We start from the raw sequence: 14,991 nt of genomic DNA on the forward strand, positions 1-14,991 counted from the left end.
TAACTTAGACTCTTTCTCTTTCAGTGCCTGGAAAGATGGTAAGTATTGCTACTTCTAAATTGTGACTTAAGCTTTTGTTTTACTTTGTTTGCAAGAGAGAGTAGAAAGTTCTTTTAACAGTATTTAAACTGAGCATCGTCTGAAATGTAAGTATGATGCAGTTAAACTGAATACATATATTCATCAAAACATTTCACGGAGGTCTTTATGCTGTGGATGGGACAAAATCACAACAGGCAACTTTATTTGTAGAATTTGATCCAAAAATCAAGAAAAAAATAAATAAAAAGAGCCAAGTCTCTATTATGTTAGTACACAAAATAAACCAAAAAATACAACAACATTTACCACGAGATCATTTAAATGTATTTGCAAATGATTTGATAAGGGAAAAGTGATTTACAACACGGGAAACTTCTTATAACAACCATAGACTTAAATGCACTGCACTGTAGGTCACCTAGACTAGGTTAGCAGGAATGAACAAAGTGATAGATCCAAAAGGCAACCCCCAAACACCTTCCTCAGATGGAGACTTTGGTAACTGTCTGTGGTAAAAACAAAAAAAACACCAATTTCTTTTCTTCACCATGCTGGATGGTCATTCCGTCCATTTTTCTCCTGCAATGATGAGTCCATTTTAAATACTTCAGTTATTATGAAGACACTCCAAATCCACGGAACAGCAGACACTTCCATTCTGTACATCAAGACAAAAGTGTTAGCCAACTGAGACAGAGGATATAAATCAGTGTGCATTTTCATATCTAATATGACCATCTCCATTTTGAGATAAACTCCATGAATGCTACTGAAAAAATACCAGAAAAATGCTAGAGGAGGTAAGGAGAGGAAGGAAGGACATAGGAGTACCTCCTGCTGCTGGCAGTGCAAGTTTATACCTCCCAAACCATGTTTCGGATTCCTCCTCTCTGTTTCCAGGGTGTTCACACAACTTATTCACTGGACTTAAATTTGTTTTTAAAAATATACCACTCAAAGATAATTTGTCGTTGACAAAATGAATCAAAAGTAGAAGAACCTGAAGGCAACTCCAAACTGGGTTCTAGAACGAAAGGTTTGCATTATAAGAAAAGTCTCTCAATGGTGACTATGAAGGGGACAGTACATATTTAGATATATAAATTGATGGAAATTCATTAAAAATTAAAGATGTGATTAATGTTAATATCCTTGATAATCTCCCTAAATGAATCCCAAATCTAACCCCAAAGATATACTGCTAAATAACACAGGTCTCCGCATCCCCTTGTCACTGAGTTTACTGGGGCTTGAAAGTACACTTGGGACGGTGGCTCTTTTGCTATGTGAAGGTTGATATTGGCCTTTTACTATTGGGGCTGAATCTTAAGATGGTACTTTCCAGAAAAAAGAAAAGAATTCACCTTTAGAACAGCCATAAAAAGATGACTTGGGAGCCTTCCACTGAGAGCTGAAGCTGAGCCAGAATTTGATAGAACCAAATAGACTAATATTTTAAATGTGCTTAATCATGAGAATCTTAAACAGATGTTTTGGTAGAGGTGTGACACTACCTAACCCCAGCTTCAGGTCAGCTGTAGCCATAGCTCTTCCCAAGCTTCATAGGGAGACAGGGGTCAGTTTTTAATTTCAAAGACCTATGATGATCCCTCATGGGAATTCCTCCAAAAAGACAGGAAAATAATCACAATTAATTAAATCCTGCAGCAAGAGCTTCAAGTTCCTGCATTAGGCACTATGATAATTAAAGCAAACAACTTCATAGAGCACTTTTTTCTAACAATGACAGCTTCATGAAAGAGCTTATAAAAATTGTCCAGCATGAAAAAGAGATCTTTTTTCCCCCTTTCTTAACTCAGCCATAATTAGGCCTAGTTTCAGTTGTTACAATTCTGTACTTCAAAGGCGAGAGAGAGTACTATTTTAGTCCATGTTCATTTGGAATTTACCTATATACACAATGTGGCTCTGATCCATTCAGACATATTAACCTTCCTCGAGAAATGCCTGCCTGTGTTTCCATCACATCCCTTGGAACCTCCCGCAAGCACTCTGTGACAACTGTTCAAGGCCTGATTGTCCTCAGGACATCCGATTACCTTGCATTTGCAAGTTGTGCAGGGAGATCCGGCCATTGTCCACACTGCGCCGCTCAGCCTGGAAATGCCATGGGCGTCCAGGCAAGTCTTTCTGATGTCGTAGGCGAGGTTATCTGCCAGACAGGGGTCACTGACACAGCGGGGACAACACTCCCCTTCCAACATGGCTGTGTACTCACAGCTCAGACTGGGGCAGGTTAGTGGCCAACAGTCCACCTCTCCTTCCTGTAGAGAGAAAGCCAAAAATGGCTCATTTTTGTTCTTACGCACAGTTTTCCCGAGGAGGGAAAGGTCAGTAATGATCATCAGTGTCCTCACTAAATGTTTCTACTTCCACCTTTATGGGTTTACTGTGCTTCCTCCTTGAAGAGCTACTGCCACCATCACCTCCTCCACAGGACTTTTACTGGCTGTCTATACTGCAGCCTGAGAGAGAGGCAGGTCCATATCTGTGTGCCAGTGGCAGCCCATAACTATTTTTATCATCATACTTATATTCCTTCTTATTGTCAGTACAACTCCAGATTTTCTTTATGTCCCTGATGCTTAGCACAGTTTGGGTCAAAAAAAAAAATGCTAACTGAATGAACAAATAAGTACATAGGTGATAAGGTGCTCGTTAGTGTCTAAAGAAAAATTAACTTCTCTTAAGGTCAAAGCGGAACCTGAAGCACTATAATATTTCAACAACATCATAAACTGCATTCAATTATTTTAAATTTGATACTGGGAAATATCAAGAGAACTACCTTTAGAATGGTTTGATCATGACATTCAGCTAGCAACATCACTCAGGTGCAGCGAGGTATCACAGTGCAGGTGGGAGCCTCTATGTGCTTCAGGATCTAGCAACTGTGGCTCCGTGGAGCTGCCTATAACTGTTTCTCTACGCAGCCTCTTCTTTTATCATGGAAATTCATTATAATTTATGAAAACTCGTTTTAATGATATGGTCAGTTTCATGCTCTATCAGGTCTGTCATGCTCACCATTATATCACAGAGTCTAGCACATTCTAGCACATGTATATTATTGATATTTTTTTAAATATGACTCACATTATACTCAATTATTAAGCCACATGTTCAACATCTTCAGTTTTCCCAGGAGATATTAACCTTAGGGGCTGGGGATGGACATGGAAACACTTCAATGAAAATTTCCTTTCTGAAATTAATCCCGATTCCTCTAGTGCCTGATGACTGGCTTCTTGAAAAAGAAATGCAGTTTTCCAGACTGGTATGGAAGCTAATTTTATAGTTATATTGGGTTTATATGCCCTTGGATGGGAACTTGAAAAAAATGGGGGCGCCTGGGTGGCTCAGTCAGTTAAGTGTCCAACTTCGGCTCAGGTCATGATCTCACAGTTTGTGGGTTCGAGCCCCACGTTGGGCTCTGTGCTGACAGACAGCTAGCTCAGAGCCTGCTTCAGATTCTGTATCTCCTCCTCTCTCTGACCCTCGCCTGCTCAAGCTGTGTGTGTGTCTCTCTCTCAGAAATAAATAAAACATTAAGAAAATGGCTTTCATTTGAATATATCTGAATCGACTTCTCAGTATTAGGGGTGATTCACAAAAATGTATTCTATTAAGATGATCTGCACATTCACCACGAGATGTTAGAAAATCTGAGAAATTTACAGTACAATTTCTCTAAATGCTTATTTTCATACAGTATCCATGGATTAAATCACTAATTTCAGCAAAGGTTAAACTACAGAACTAGGTTCCATTATAAGTAGACTTGGTTATGGCCTCCTCATAGACAAAACATAAGATTCACTATGATTATAGAGCCTAATAGTCTTTGCATCCTTTTTTTTTTAAATATTTTTTTTTATTTCTAGGAGAGAGAGAGAGAGCGTGAGCAGGGGAGGGTCAGAGAGAGAGGGAGACACAGACTCTGAAATAGGCTCCAGGCTCTGAGCTGGCAGTCAGCATAGAGCCCGACGCAGGGCTCGAACCCACGAACCGCGAGATCATGACCTAAGCGAAAGTCGGACGCTTAACCGACTAAGCCACCCAGGCGCCCCTCTTTGCATCCTTTGAAAACTTTGTGTGTGGTATGATTTGAAACAGAAAGAACCAAGTCCAGAAATTAAGCCTTTTCTCTGGACATTCTCAAATCTGATTATATCATTAGTATCTTTATATGAAGATTCACAATTAGGTTCACTTTTTCTATATGAAAGCTTAGCATCTGAAGCATCTAGGAAATGTTATCAGTAGTGACTATTGTATGCTAGGTATCTTCTATGTGTCAAGCACTGTATTTTCACTTCACATATATTCTCTCATCTTCCTAAAAGTCCTATGAAATAGGTATTTCACTTGTGTACAAGGAAAGAATGATCGATGCAAGGACTTCCCCGAGTTAATAACACAGAGCCTATGGGAGAAGCAAGACTGAATTCTACATCTCAAAGACTCAATCCCTGATATTTCTACCATGTTCTATTATCTCTCCTATTGAAACTTTTATTAGTCCCAAAACATTGAAGATTTGGCTCTCTAAAAACTACAAGTCCCAGTCAAGGCTTTGAAAGCTTACTATCATGCAGACATTTCTCTTCATCTGGATTTGGCAAAAAGTAGCAGGTATAAACTAACATAAATTGGGTTAAATCTGATCCATAAACACATTCTTTTTATCTTGTATATTGTTTTTTGTTTTAAATTCCAGTGTAGTTAACATGCACTGTTATATTAATTAGTTTCAGGTATACAGTTTAGTGATTCAGCTATTCCATACATCACCCATTGCTCATCAGAAGTACACTCCTTAGTCCCCATCACCTGTATCACCCATTCCTCCCCCCCCCACCCTGTCTTTTTATATTGTTTTAAATAGTAGAATCTGAATGTCTTTAGGCAGAGCATATGCCCCATAGTAGCCACAAGACTCAAGCTCCCTGAATAGGATCACAAAAAGCAGAAACTAAAGCCCATAGGCAACTGAGGTTGCAACCTTTCCGGAGTAAAGGGAGAAGACCTTCTAAGCTGACCTACCAGACACCGGCACTGCTGGCAGCTATGAGTCCAGTTGTCTCCGCTTCGATAGAGCTTGTGTCCATTTTGATCTAAACATTGACTTGTGACCCTGGTGTCACACTCTGGGCAACAGAAAAGGTCAACGCTTGGATTCTGGCAATCACAAGCTGTCCGTCGGCAGAAGATCTTTCCGTCCTGTTTAGAAACGAGGTTAAGGAGGTCACATCATTAGGGAAACAAGGTGACTGCCATAAGGCAAACCTTGTAAACAGAGCAACTAGAAAGGAATTCTTAGAGTTAGAGCACTCCCCTGGCCGTCTCTGATTTTCTTTAAAACAGATGCACACATGTGCACTCACACACATACACACAGACACACTGTCTGTCTTTCCCTGACCTTGCCTGCAGAGCAGCTCGTAAAAATGGAGATATTTCTAAGTTTAAAAAGTCATATGTTCTTTGAAACTCTTTTTTTCTTAAATGTTTACAAAAACTCACATTTATAAGTAAAATTACAATTTAAGCAGTTAAAAATGCATATATGTTCAAGAACTTGTTTAATGGGAAAACTACGCTACTGTATTTTTCCCAGTCCACAATGATACCACCAAATGCATTCCTCTAATATTATCTCTGCCTCCACTCTGGGAGGAAGTCCGACTTTATCCCTTTTACAGAAGAATTAACTGAGGCCCAGAGAGGCTAAATGATTTATTTAATATGGAGTTAAAGATCTCTAAGGAGCATCATCAAGTCTTCTGGGTTCAAAACAATTTTTCTTCTACAAGACAGGCTTTAGGCTGTTTATTGCAAGGGGCTATATCAGGTGCCCCTTCCACCTCGGTTGCCTAAATAATAGGCACAGTACAATTTCTGGAGTAATGGCCCTGAACACTTGTAAAGACTTGAAGTTCAACAGCACTCAAACATTAAGACAGTACATTTGCAGGGGTACCTGGATGGCTCGGTTGGTTAGGCCTCTGACTTTGGCTTCGGTCATGATCTCACAGTCTGTGGGTTCAAGCCCTATGTCGGACTCTGTGCTGACAGCTCAGAGCCTGGGGCCTGCTTTGGATTCTGTCTCTCTCTCTCTCACTCTCTTTCTGCCCCTCCCTTGCTTGTGCTCACTCTCTCCCTCTCTCTCAGAAATAAAGAAAAAAAATATTGTGCATCTGCAGCATGCACCCATTATACACCTGTTACTTAGAGTAACATCTCCCCTCAGACAATGAAGATGCTGAACATGTAAGATAAGACCCCTTTACAGTTATGACTCCTTTGCTGAATATTTAAAAACCAAAGAATCTCAGGGCCAGTGGTACCTTAAAGGACCCATAACCACTCCTCCTGGACCTACACTTGAACCCTCTATAGAGGGTTCAACCATATACACGTCATCAAGCCTATGCTTGAAGCTCTCCAGTCTCAAGGAAGCCACCACTATGGAAGGCATTCAAGATATATACCTGTGTTCATAACTGAATGTTAAAAACTGGACCCTATCCATTGATCTTTGTTCACACTCTAGCTAATCACAGAACTCCCAATCCCTTCTGCCACACTCTCAACTCTTCCATTCATAGAAGACAGCATTTATGTTTCCACTGAATCATTTCCTCTCTGGATTAAATATCTCTAATTTTTTGACTACTCCCACTAGTTTTGAGTAGTCAAAACTACTGTTTAGTCAAAACTGTTTTAGTCAAAACTACTGTATAGTCAAAACTATAACTGTTTCACTGTTATAGTTGTCTTCTTCAACAGTTTAAGTATTTCCAATATAATAATCTACCATCATTTTAACATTTATTTTGTGCCATACATTGTGCTGTCTTTTATGTGCATTAGTACATTTAGTCTTTTAAGGTTTTTCTAATGTTTGTTTAGTTTTGAGAGAGAGAGAGACAAAGGCTCTGAAGCAGGCTCCATGCTAACAGAGAGCCCAATTAGGGGCTCAAACCCATGAACCATGAGATCATGACCTGATCTGAAGTTGGACACTTACCATGCAAGGCATCTCAGTGCATTTAGGCTTGATAATTCTGTGGAGTACAATTTACACTCCATTTCTCAAATGAGGTAGCTGAGTAAAAGAACTAAATATAATTCTTCAGGAACACTCTGACCAGCACAGTGAATTGGGACTCACGGTCACCCTGTTGTAAGCACTATACTTTATTTAAAGTAGCCTGGTTTCAATATTTACTTCCCTACCTACTATGGTGATGTCATGGTGTTGATTTATATTGAGCTTAATGAAGACTAAAACCTCATTAAGCCCTTTCCCCATCTTGTACACTTAGTTGTTTGGGGGCAGTAAGTATAAAACCTGATATTTATCCTTATTGTATTTTACCTTGTTAGATTCATTTCATCTCTCCTGGCTGTCACAATGTTTTCTAAATGCTGTTTCTGTCATCCACCATAGTTTATCCTCCTTCACAGCTTAGTAACATCTGCAAACTTGACGGACCTGCCATCAGGGTCTTCATCTACTTCATCGATAACAATGTTGAATAGGACAAGGCTTGTGGAGACAAGCTTACTGTCGGCTGAAGTGGGAGTCTTTAAATGCTTTACATTTTTTATGGAGAATAGAAAGGAGACATGCTGGCTGTGTATATAATAACATAACAGGTTGAAGAGCGCTTTTCCTCAAAGCATGTGCATTTTCTCTATTACTGCATAAAATGACAAGAAACCATAATTTTCTAAGTATCAAGGGATGACAGATTATACACATAGACACTCAAGTTAAGCAGATGAATTGAGTCAGAGATTATAATTAGCCCGGACAAAGGATTGTCCAGATTCTAGGACTCTTCCAACAATAGGCCCTTATTGTAACTCACTTATGTATTTTGCTCATGTAACCACTGCCCAGAAGGACTCCTTAGTGATTTATTTTAAGCAACAGAAGCTAAAAAGAAAATAATGATAGCTACCATATAAAACCATTTGATGAGGTTAGCCACTGAGGCCAAGTATTACTCTCCCCAAGTGTAGAAGGACCAGGCCTCCATAACCCACAAGCACTATCCACAAACCACATTAAACAGGGACAGATTGTTTTAGAAGAGGCTATTGTACCACAGGCAGTAAGGCCCAATCAGAATGTCAGGTTTCTCTCCGCATGTGGGGATTTAAAGAATGAATAAGCAGAATAGCCTCCAGGGTTAGTGCAAAATAAGGCAATTTCATATCTCATCAATTATGTGAAAATGCCAAATAGGCCCCTCTTAGGTTCTAACATATATTAGAACAATGGCTATGTTCATTTTGCCTTTTGAATTACAGAGTAACTGTCAAGAAAATCATTTTTAATAATGAAAATGTCACAGGTGGCTCCATTAATTCAATAAGAATGCCATTACAAAATCTCAGCTAACAGAACACAACCACATTAGAATATAAACTTGGCAAGAAAATTGAGCTCACGGTTGGTGAGTAATCCTTCTCATGGTAGATCACTGGGGTCATTCCCAGAGCTTGACCTCAATCCCAGCTGGAGTGGTCAGAACAAGCCTCATCTCAATGCCAAAGATGTATTTTTTTTTTACCCTTCTGCTGTGGAAGCTAAATGCTTTTATGCAGTTTTATAATGGATTTCAGCTATAAACAATGACTAACTATTATACATTTAAATTGCTCCTGAATTTTAAGAAGTAGGGACATATACTTTCCTATCAAATAAAAAATGAATTTATTCGTATTATGCCAGGGAAAGTTATAGGTTTTATACTATAAATGACACATTTTGTTACTGAATAGTCAACACATTAATTTATTGACTCCAGATTGCAGAATATCACTTTTTTACCATACTTTTAAAACTTTTAAATCAAGAAAGTGGAGGTGCCTGGGTGGCTCAGTTGGTTAAGTGTCTCACTTGACTTCAGCTCAGGTCATCATCTCACAGTTCATGAGATCAAGTCCAACACTGGGCTCTATGCTGACAGTGTAGAGCCTGCTTGGGATTCTCTCTTTCCCTCTCTTGCTGCCCCCTCCCCAACTCATGCACATACACTCTCTCTCTCTCTCTCTCTCAAAATAAACAAACACTTTTAAAAAAGAAAGTGAACTTAGGTTAGATTATTTATGTAAATTGAATAATAATATAACCTGGGGTTTGGCAAACTGACACCTACAGTCTAAATTTGGCCAGGCACCTGTTTCTGCAAATAAAGTTTTATTAAAACACACCTTCCCTTGTTCGTTTACATATTGCCTTTGGCTGTTTTCACAGTCTAATGGCGGAGTTCAGTATGTAAGACAGAATCCTTATAGTTATGCGAAGCCCATCTGGCCCTTCATAGAAAATGTTTTTTGATCTCTGATATAAAGAGTAAAATTCAGAGTGGTACTCTAGACCCATCTATCCTACCTTTTCACATACAAATTTTTGTGTTGTGATATCCAGTTGTCTTTACAAAATATTAATTTGGCTTCAGACTACACCACACAACCAGTCCGTTTGCCCTCTCTAATTAACACCTCTCTAGTAAAACTCTTAACAGTCATTCAATCCAAATGCCTCATTTTAATGAAGAAGAAATCAGGTCCAGAGAGGGGAAAGCACTTCTCCCACAGAGCAAATTAGTGACAAAACAGGAACCAGACCCCACTCTAGACATTCATAGCAATGATTTTCCAATATGCTGCTTCCTTGTATCATGAGGAGGCTGAAGGGTAGGATAAAAGGACTTCACACAACTCAAATCAGAAGGATTCTTGGGGCCATGGTTCTCAAAGTGTGTTCCCTCTGACAAGCAGCATTAGAATATCCTTGGAACTATTTAGCAATGCAAATTGTTGTGCCCAAACCCAGACTTACAGAAGGAGAAAGTCTAGGGTATAGAGTCAGTGATCAAAGTTTCACAAACCCTCCAGAGGATTCTGGTGCAAGGTAGAGTTTGAGACCTCTGGTGGAGAAATAAAGTAACCCAGTCCATTGGGGAATTAACATGGAATAACCCACAGGGTTTGGCAATGAAAAGCCAGGGTTTGCAACTACACAGTGGAAGTATGAAGTGAGGAGAACAGAAAAGAAGACCCTGTTCCCTGACAGGACCCCTAGAGTTTTGAGGGGTTTGAGGGGTTTGAGAGTTGGCAGAACTAAACTTGCCAACTTGTTCATGTTTCAAAGAGAAGGAAGCACAATCTTATGGCCCACACAGGCAACTCCTTCCATCAGGAACACGCCAGAGAGGAAGGTATTGACAATTTCACTGGTTAGGTTCAGAGAGCAAAGCAAAGCATTTTTATGAGTAAACTGAAGGATTTCAGAAAGCTAACCTCTACCCTGGCCCCAGGCACAAGCTGATTCATCCCTGTTCTTCACTCTTTGAATGAGTGCCACATGGAGAGTGGCAGGGTTATTTTATTGTGGGCTCTTTGCAGGTAGAGCTTTATTCTTGCCTGAAGGAAACACATGAACCTCTTAGGTTTCCCTAACATGGGTTTCCTCCATTTCTGAGGAAAGGCTTATATATGAGTCCAGGTCAAGTGGTCAGCATTCCAGACAATCTCATGGCAAAAGTCCTCTCCACTTCACCCTCCTTCTGTGTTGCCACAGCAATTTGGCCGTGACCTTATGATGATGTGGAGGGCAAGTGGTTATTTGTGGTCTCCATTTCCCTACCCATCTCTATAATACCCAGAAAAATGCAATACCTGGTATTCCTCAAGTCTTTATTACTACATTTAGTTAAAGGATGAATGCTATTCACTCTTCAACTAAAAAAATCAACAAAGCAATGCTGCAGGGAGCACAGAAATGAAATCTGGCCTTCATAGCTTGTTCTTTTTCTCCCAATGGATTTTCCACTTGCAGTAGTAGGTGAACATGTAGGAATAAATGTACTATCTAACATTTATTGAGTGTAAACACGTCTAACTAGCAACCCTGGTTCTTTCTCTTATCAGTGGCACCTGAACGCTTTTGACCCAGGAAAATGGGGCAGCTAAATCCCAAACATGCCACTCTGGAGCTTCTTTTCTGTCCATAGAATGAGGGCACACATGGCCACAGAGGCTGAGTGTCTGATATTATCATTCATCAGGACCCACGACTTAATTTCTGTGTTATCTTTCATGTGATCTCTCTCTAACTCTTCTTCGGGTGCTCATCTTTACTCCTTTGAACCTTATTTCAGGCTAGGTGGTACCTCTCCATTTAGTTTGGATCTCCTCAGTCCCTCTACTGGGCTGTGCATCAGACTTTGGTTGGGCCATGCCGATCCTAAACAAGAAGTCACTCATGATATACTCTGCTGCCCAGAGAATAATCTCTGAATTGCATTGTCTGGCTCTGTCCCTAACCTTTCCAGGCTTATTATCAGTTATCCTCCTCCCATAATCTTCTTTTTTTCTGATATTCTAAGCTTACCACTTACTTCACATTTTTCCTTAACACATGTGATGTTTCTGCATCTTTGTTCTTGCTGTTCCCTCTGCTTGGGATTCACTTTCCCCCACACCTCTACTTGGCTAAATTTCTCATCTTTGAAGGTCTCACTCAAAGGTCACTTCGTCTGTGACATCTCTCCATATTCCTTTCTGCATCCTCCTAGAATAGAATACTTCCCTTTTCCATGTCCCTATAACATATCGTTCATAACTCTACAAGGGCATGTCATGTAACTCTGTATCCATTTGCCTATTCATCCCCATAATCAACGATATTAAATATGACCACTCATATGAAACTGCTGCAGTTTCCTAGAAACTAAAAAACCTGAGACCTCTCTATCTTCCAATGTAGCACAGGTAGAAAATAAAGGTGTCTTCCTAAGGCTCTGGACAAATTTATGAATGGAAGAGCCACAGATGGGTATCTCTAAAGAAACTGGGCTATAAGATTTAGAGGTCAAGCCTAAAGAGAGCTCCATTTTTCACTTTGTGGTCTGGTTAATGCTAGGAGAACATGGGTTCAAAGCAATTCAGCAGTCTTTCTGGGCTTAATCAACTAAGTGGTCTAAAGATGCATAAAATCACTGTCACAAGAGGGGGCAAGATGGCAGAGAAGAAGGGAGCTAGTACATTTTGCTCACCCCTATTTCTTAAACGGAGAAGGCCTGAAGCCCTAGGAACCCTTACAGACTCACAGGAGTTTGGAAGGAAAAAGTGAGTCCACTGAGAAAATAGCCTTATAGGTGCATGAACACGAACGGGGGAAGATAAAAACAGGCCAGGACCTGTAGAGAGGGGGGACCCCCTTTGTGAGGAGCCATGGTGAGTGAAGGGGAAAAGAAAGAGCAGCTGAAACTGCCCAAAGAACTGTCCCTGTCCCTGGAGAAAAAAACCTAGGCTCATGACAGAGAGTAACCCAGTTTCCAGCTGTGGAGCCAACTTTGAGCTAGACCCCTGGTCCCAGACAGCGCCAGGAGAAACTGCACCTCTGCTTTCCAACTCAATCTGGAGAGGAAGCTGCACAGCCAGAAACTGCTCCACCCTGCCGCTCCTCTGGCTGGATTTCCAGTGAGGAAGCGGCGTGGCCTGAAACCACTCTGCAGGTCCTCCGGCCGAACCGGCTTGGAAGGACTTGGCCTGCGGGTTTATATTTCGTGTGGTATCAATAAAGCACGCAGACTAAGATCTGAAAACAAGGTGTGGCTTGGGACATAGAACACGGCATACCTTGGCTGTGCCCGCAGAACAAGGAGATCAGACCCAAAAGAGTGTTTGCAATGCTTGGTTCCAGAAGGGACTGGGGCGCCAACATTTTTCTCCTCACAGCCACCAAGGTGGGACCTCAGGGAGCCACCTGCAGGACCCAGTGGAGGCTAAGACCCGCCTACACCAAACCACGACCATCCCTGCTAGAGAGCTGTTTTTTTTTTTTTTTTTTTTTTTTTCAGTGAAGTCCAAAAGGCTCAGAGAGGTNAAAGATGGATATGGATGCACTACCGTGATTAATTCTAAATCAACCCTTTCTATTCAAATATATATTCCCTGTCTCGTACACCTCCCCTCTGCTGGACTAGGCACTCTAGTCACTGGTTTGCTTAAACAGTCACATTTAATCCATTCTTTAGATGTATATTCTACACCTGCACAGCTACCTTTCTGTCTCTCTCTCTCTCTCTAGAGTAATCAGACTATATAGTTTCTCTGTGTAATATTATCTTCGTTTCTTTCTCCTTGCCTCTAACCATATTCTCCTCTTTCTCTCTCTGAATGAAACCTCTTAATCTCTCTGTCTGGTCATCGTCCAATTTTGTTTCCTCCTTGCCCTGTCATTTCTCTTTGTATATGCCCTTCCATCAGCATACACCCAGCTCTTTATTTGTAGCTGGGAATTCTGGTTTTATGCTTTTAGACTTTTGGGTTCTTTTCTTTTCCTCTTTTTAATTTTTATTATTTATTTTTCCTCCCTCTTTTCTTTTTTTTCTTTTTCCCTTTCGGTTTCCATGTTTGTTGGAATTGTCTGTGCATCTGTGTGTCTTTGTTCCCTGTGTGTTTGTCTGTCCGTTTTCCAGGGCTACTTCAAGAAACAAGCCAAAGTACACAGGGTGGAGAATCCCAAACACCACTACGAGTAGGGAAATAAAATTACCAAAGTCTTAACAAGAGAGACGAAAAAACACCATTCAAAGAACACTTCCTGAATGGACATGCCCTGGTCAGTCAAACATCCTTCTTTAATACAGCAGTATTCACAGGTGTGGAGTGCATAACAAGCTTTTAAAACTAACAAGAGACAGAAAGCTAGCAAAAATGATGAAACGGAAGAACACTCCTCTAAAGAAATTCCAGGAAGAAATTACAGCTAAAGGATTGTTTGAAACAGATATAATCAACATAATTGAACAAGAATTTAGAACAATAGTCATAAAATTAATCACTGGGCTTGAAAAAGGGATGGAAGACATCAGAGAAACTATTGCTACAAAGACTATGGAGCTTAAAAATAGTTGCGATGGATTTAAAAATGCTATAAATGAGATGCATAATAAAATGGAAGCATCCAATGCACAGACTGAAGAGGCAGAAAGGAGAAGGGGTGACTCAGAAGACACAATTCTCAAAAAGAGGAAACTGAGAAAAAGAGATAAACTGATCCAGGAACACGAAAGGAGAGTTCGAGAGCTGAGCGATACAATCAAACAGAACAATATTCATTTCATAGGAATTTCAGAAGAGGAAGAGAGAGGGAAAGGTGCTGAAGGAGTCCTTGATCAGATTATAGCAGAGACTTCCCAATCTGGGGAAAGAAACAGACATTGAAATCCAAGAGGGACAGAGAACTCCCTTCAGATATAACTTGAATCAATCTTCTGCACAACACATCATAATGAAACTGGCAAAATACAAGGACAAAGAGAGAATTCTGAAAGCAGCTAGGGAGAAAAGGGCCCTAACATACAAAGGGAAACCTATCAGAGTGGTTACAGACCTATCTACCGGAACTTGGCAGGCCAGAAAGGAATGGCGGGAAATCGTCAATGTGATGAACAGAAAAAATATGCAGCCAAGAATCCTCTATCCTGCAAGCCTGTCCTTCAGAATAGAAGGAGAGATAAAAGTCTTTCCAAATAAACAAAAATGGAAAGAATTCATCACCACTAAACCAGCCCTACAAGAATCTTGAGGGGAACTCTTTGAGGGAAATGTTGCAAGGAACGTAAGATACCAGAGACATCACCACAAGCATGAATCCTACAAAGAACACGATGACTCTAAACCCACATTTTTCAATAATAACACTGAATGTAAATGGACTAAATGCTCCAATCAAAAGACATAGGGTAGTAGAATGGATAAAAACTCAAAATCCATCTGTTTGCTGTCTACAAGAAACTCATTTTAGACCTGAGGACACCTTCAGATTGAAAGTAAGGGGATGGAGAAATATATTTCATGCTACTGGAAGTCAAAAGAAAGCTGGAGTAGCTATAC

The 14,991-nt window shown here is 40.4% G+C and overlaps 1 protein-coding gene across 1 annotated transcript in view; it reads right to left on the bottom strand.

The window, feature by feature from the left end:
* Window positions 1–297: 297 nt before the first annotated feature.
* Window positions 298–14,991, bottom strand: part of LOC144234734 (protein kinase C-binding protein NELL1-like) — a 472,018-nt gene continuing 457,324 nt past the window's right edge. Inside the window, exons 6-8 of the mRNA XM_077768054.1 lie at window positions 5,110–5,286; window positions 2,103–2,327; window positions 298–700 (exon numbers count right to left, since the gene is read on the bottom strand). Of these exons, the coding sequence (XP_077624180.1) occupies window positions 650–700; window positions 2,103–2,327; window positions 5,110–5,286 (453 nt within the window). The 3' untranslated portion in view covers window positions 298–649. The remainder of the gene's footprint in view (window positions 701–2,102; window positions 2,328–5,109; window positions 5,287–14,991) is intronic.

The sequence above is a fragment of the Crocuta crocuta genome, unplaced genomic scaffold (assembly GCF_008692635.1).
Source record: "Crocuta crocuta isolate KB4526 unplaced genomic scaffold, BGI_CrCroc_1.0 scaffold371, whole genome shotgun sequence".
In the NCBI taxonomy this organism is placed as follows: domain Eukaryota; kingdom Metazoa; phylum Chordata; class Mammalia; order Carnivora; family Hyaenidae; genus Crocuta; species Crocuta crocuta.